The sequence below is a fragment of the Gastrolobium bilobum genome, unplaced genomic scaffold (assembly GCF_033153095.1).
Source record: "Gastrolobium bilobum isolate Gb01-03AN ecotype WA unplaced genomic scaffold, APGP_CSIRO_Gbil_v1 utg154757, whole genome shotgun sequence".
Taxonomy (NCBI): Eukaryota; Viridiplantae; Streptophyta; class Magnoliopsida; order Fabales; family Fabaceae; genus Gastrolobium; species Gastrolobium bilobum.
This window is the reverse complement of record NW_026898621.1, coordinates 18,492-23,498: the sequence shown is the minus strand read 5'-3', so window position 1 is coordinate 23,498 and position 5,007 is coordinate 18,492. Positions and strand designations below refer to the sequence as shown.

The window sequence follows — 5,007 nt, the reverse complement described above, 5'->3', positions numbered from 1 at the left end:
TAAATTTTTAATTTTCGAATATTATCGAAAAATAAATATTTTTATCCTATTTTTGAAAATCGAGATTTTCGAATAAATATAAGGGTATCAAAAAGATTGTTGGTAAATCTTCTTTGGTAAACATCAATTACTATGTTTGGTAGAAGTAACAAAAACCAGTTTCTGGCTATCCAAGATTTATCGATAATTTGATTTACAAAGAAAAGTCACTGTTCAGTTTACCAACAAAAATAAAAAATAAAAAATAAAAAAAATCACGTGGGAAACGAGACAAGAAAACGGCATAGGCATAAACACAGACACACACAAACCCAAACCAAATACATTATTTCCTTTTCTGCTGAGAAGATTAGGGTTTTCAATTTGTGTCTCCATCTCACTCTATCAGTAATTTTTCCACTCTGATTATCCCCTCTTTATCTATTTTGCTTCTTTTTTCTTGGATTTTGATTATTATGTTTTCTGGGCAACTTCAGCTTTTGCGTATGATGTTGCGATTTCCATTTACTCTAATCATTGTGTAAATTGCATAATTTTTTTATTTTTATTTTTCTGGATTAAGTTTATGCATTTCGGCTTTTGGTTCCGATGCCACGTTTCAGAATCTCATGTTGATTTCAAATTTTGGCTTTTAACTGTGCTAGATATTCGGGGGTTCTGTTTTGAGTATTGTCAAAATGACAAAACACTATTAATGCGTTTTCGCTTTGAATTCGATACGTTGACCTTCCTAAACGGTAAGATTTAGGAAAGTAACCACCAATTTTGCTTTATATGTTCAATTATCTTTTCCCTTCATTTTATAGCCTAAGCTTTTGTTGCTTTTTTTTCAAATTTCCTTTTTGAGTTGATGAGCGAGATGCCAAACCTTAATTACTTTTTCTTCCCTTTGCATCCTTTCTTTATTTTTATTTTTTCTTCAGTTATAATCGGCTTTTGTCTATTTCCATGGCTTTAAATTCCAGAACCAGTACTTGTCAGGTTGTTTCCTGTGGTTGTTTACAGTGTTTGGCATTTTTAATTCATTCATTTTTCTTGTACCCATTGGATTATTAACGATTTAGTTCTTCTGTATGGAGTCATTGCCTGATTCATATGAGATGAAGCTTGTTAAATTTTCTAATTACATGTTGAAATTGCCAGCACTAGGTCAACTGTCATTGACTGACAGTTAAGGTAGTACACTCATTGACCTTAGATGACAACTGATCATAAGGTATAAAACAATGTACTTGAAAATTGAAAGTTGAAACCCTCTTCCCTGTCAATAGATGAAGTCTGGTAACTGAGTGTTATGTACCAGGTAGTTGTAAGTGCCTCTGATAAGCACCTCAGTGGTATTGTTGTTTATTCTCCTTGTTTTTGTAATGTATTTCGAGGCATTTTGTGTTAAGCACTTAAACATGTTAGAATCAAACAAGGATCACCTCACCCATCTCTTTTGGCCTTCTTTTCTAATTTGCTTTCATGCTTTATCTTTTTTTCTCTCCTTTTATTATTTTAGCTTTATGTTTCTCTGTTATTGTTGCCCTAGTAACTGCTGCACTAATACACTACTGCTGTGCATATATATAGCTTCCTATGAATGTATGCTGTTATTTTCTTAAGATTTCTGGAATTTTTGCACTCTTTTTGCTTCAATGGAAGTGTTCTTGATGATAATTATTAGTAAAATGCCTCCACTTCTGAAACTGCTGGTGTTTCCCCACAGATTCAGTGGTTCTCTCTTTATTACATGATTTCTTTTATTGCAAATACTTTTTTATGTTAGGGAGATATAATATAAAACCGCTCACAAGCTTAAGTTTTTGGGTTGAATTGATTTTTTAGATGATATCAGTAATATTTGAGTGTTCAAATGTGTCTTTAGTATTGTTTGTAAGTTGGAAACATTGTGTTTCATTGTTGTGATACTCATGTCATATTCTTTTGTAGGAATAATTTTGATCAGGAGTTGGTTCAGTCGCTGGGTGCATAGTCCCTATGCATAATCATGGTATGTATTTTAATTTTTGCTGCATATATTCTTGTTAGAGTTGTTAATAGAAGAATTTCTTCCTACACTACCCTCCATGCCTCAAGAAAAATGGAGGAGAAAAGAGATGCACTAATTATGTCAATATAAAATATGAATAGTTCCTTAATTGATATGCAGTACTTATAGCAAACTATTGCTTGATTAACCAAGTTCGATACTGGCTGAGGAGGCCTATAGTCAATATTTAGCTTTTACTATCATTTGTGAGCTCTGATGGATGATGCTGGGCATCGTGAAAATGGAAGGCACAAAGCCGACCAATATAAATCTGCTCAGGGACAGGTATGTAGAAACACCACTTTGCTTATCCACAAATTCATTACAATTTAAGTTTGCATGAACAAATAATTGCTAAAAGTAGGTGCTTTCTGTAATAATATTGGTCTCAATTGCTATTGCAGTGGTTGATGCAACATCAGCCTTCCATGAAGCAGATTATGGCTATTATGGCTGAAAGGGATGCAGCCATTCAAGAAAGAAATCTGGCCCTTTCTGAGAAAAAAGCAGCATTTGCAGAACGTGACATGGCATTCCTGCAACGAGATACTGCAATTGCGGAAAGAAATAATGCATTAATGGAGCGGGATAATGCAATTGCAACCCTTCAGTTTCGAGAAAACACCTTAACCAACGGTAGTATGTCATCATGCCCTCCAGGATGCCAAATCTCACGGGGAGTCAAGCACATGCATCATCCGCAGCAACAGGTACACCACTTACCTAACATGGGTGATGCTTCTTACAGCACAAGGGAAATGCACACAAGTGATGCCCTCCCAGCAGTTCCCATTACTTCAGAGGCTGGTAAGCCTCGACGGGCCAAACGACCGAAGGAAGGTAAGTCAGTGACACCTAATAAGAAGACTCCAAAAACTACAAGAAAGGTCAAGAGGGACAATGAAGATTTGAACAAGATGATGTTTGCCAATGGCAAGATGCATGAGTGGAAGAGTAGTCAGGAAATCATGAATGGAGGTGATAATCTTAACAAGCAGTTAGTAGTGTCAAAGGCTGATTGGAAATCTCAGGACTTAGCATTGAACCAAGTTGCATATGATGAGTCAACCATGTCAACACCAGGGTGCTCTTGTACTGGTGTTCTGAGGCAGTGCTACAAATGGGGTAATGGAGGTTGGCAATCTGCTTGTTGCACAAACACCCTATCAGAGTATCCACTTCCAGCAGTGCCCAACAAGAGGCATGCTCGGGTAGGTGGTAGAAAAATGAGTGGAAGCGCTTTCAATAAGCTGCTTAGCCGGCTTGCAGCAGAAGGATATGATCTGTCAAACCCAGTTGACCTTAAAGACCATTGGGCTAAACACGGTACAAATCGATATATCACAATAAAGTAGATCATTGAGATGTACATGATGGATAAATAGCTTTTAAATAATTACTTAATGTATCTAGTCGTTAAACCCAAATAATTTAGAGCCTTGTATCTTCTTTATCCGCGTTTCCTTGCTATGAGCTGAACTATCTGAATTTATATGTAGAATTGACATAATGTGTAAATTTTCTTCTTTTAAGTTTACTAATTTTATTTTTTTTAAATATTTCAATCGTTTCATTGTTTCGCTATTAATTCGATTGAGACAGGTTCAAAATTAAGGCTTTAAATCCCTCTCAAATGTGATACTGGAGAGATTTGAACATAAGTTCGCATCCTCACCTGTTTAGCTCTCGTGTCAATTGAGCTACTATTTTAAGTTTACTATTTCAACGTTGGTGTCTTGTGACCAAATCTAATACTCATTGATGGGTGCAAGAGCCAAGACGCCACGATTGCCTATTATAATGTTTTACGACTGAGGGGAACGTATTATTGTTGACAGTATATAATCTTGGCTGATTGGAAGCTAGGGTAATGAACTAATGATTGGATAAGCTTAAACGTACGCTCTCTTTCACAATTAAAAATTAAAATGAAATCATGTTGCATAGGTGAAGTTAAAGCACACAATCATTGTAACATGAGTGTGGGTCAAGGCTGGCAGAAACTATAAATCCACTGAAATTTAGTTTTCGAAGTAATGTTGAACTTTAGTTCGCTAGGATGAAATTCCAAAATACAAGAAAATATAAACTTTAGTCTCTGCTCTTCAAAATAATCCGTCTCTTTTCCTTGACACAGTTCTAAAAATTCAAAGAGGTATACTTTTTTAATAAAACTTGATAAATTAATATATATTAGATTTCAAAACCAGTGTATTAAACTGATTTTGGAATTGAACTTTTTTTTTCAATATAATGAAGAGAATTAAACACGTAACCTAATATAAGTTTCTCAAATCCCTTATCATTAAATCTAGCTTGATTTTGGAATTAAGCTTGAATGGTAATAAACTGTATCAAACCATTACGACCAACAGTACTCGCCCAAATCAGCATCTTGGTCCTGCAGTTAGCATGTTAGCTCAATATTAATTAGATTGTCCATCTCGACCACCAATCTTAAGATTTCAAGAACTTCGATTATAAACTAATCATTACCGACAATACCTGCTAAATATTGAAAATGTCATACGGAAAAATTCTTTAATTTAGTTTATTTTGTCTTCAAAAGAAAAGCTCTCTATTAAAATGATTATAAGTTTCTCTTAAAAATAAATACATTAATACAATTATCTACAAAACATTTTGCTCACGTCTACCAAATTTCACGACGGAATAGATTTTTTTTTTATGCTTATCTTACTTATTACTCTCTAATACTGCTAGACTCATCATTTCTATCACCATTTAAGATTCTACTCCAATGATATTGAAGAGTAATAGATAAAATAAATATAAAAAAAATAAAATATAAGTAAAATAACTTATCCCTTCAAACATAGTCTAAAGGATAATTGGTCAAGTAAAACTATTATAAAAAAAAAAAAAGACACCCACAACAAACATTAAGAGCACAGTCACAAAGAAATAAGCCAATTCGCCCGAGCACCCAATAGTTTGTATGCAACCAAACA

At 34.3% G+C, this 5,007-nt stretch overlaps 1 protein-coding gene across 3 annotated transcripts; it reads left to right on the top strand.

The window, feature by feature from the left end:
* The first annotated feature begins 304 nt into the window (after positions 1–304).
* On the top strand, positions 305–3,537 carry LOC133317748 (protein BASIC PENTACYSTEINE6-like). 3 transcript variants are annotated; one of them, XM_061519629.1, is made up of 5 exons: positions 318–387; positions 645–737; positions 1,936–1,996; positions 2,156–2,320; positions 2,440–3,537. In XM_061519629.1, the coding sequence occupies exons 4-5, from the start codon at positions 2,252–2,254 to the stop codon at positions 3,388–3,390; spliced, it is 1,020 nt and encodes a 339-aa protein (XP_061375613.1). In that variant the 5' UTR covers positions 318–387; positions 645–737; positions 1,936–1,996; positions 2,156–2,251; the 3' UTR covers positions 3,391–3,537. The 3 variants fall into 3 exon arrangements, with proteins under 3 accessions (XP_061375612.1, XP_061375613.1, XP_061375614.1); XM_061519628.1 differs by lacking the exon at positions 645–737 and having other exon boundaries at positions 305–387; XM_061519630.1 differs by lacking the exon at positions 318–387 and having other exon boundaries at positions 436–737.
* The last annotated feature ends 1,470 nt before the right edge of the window (positions 3,538–5,007 follow it).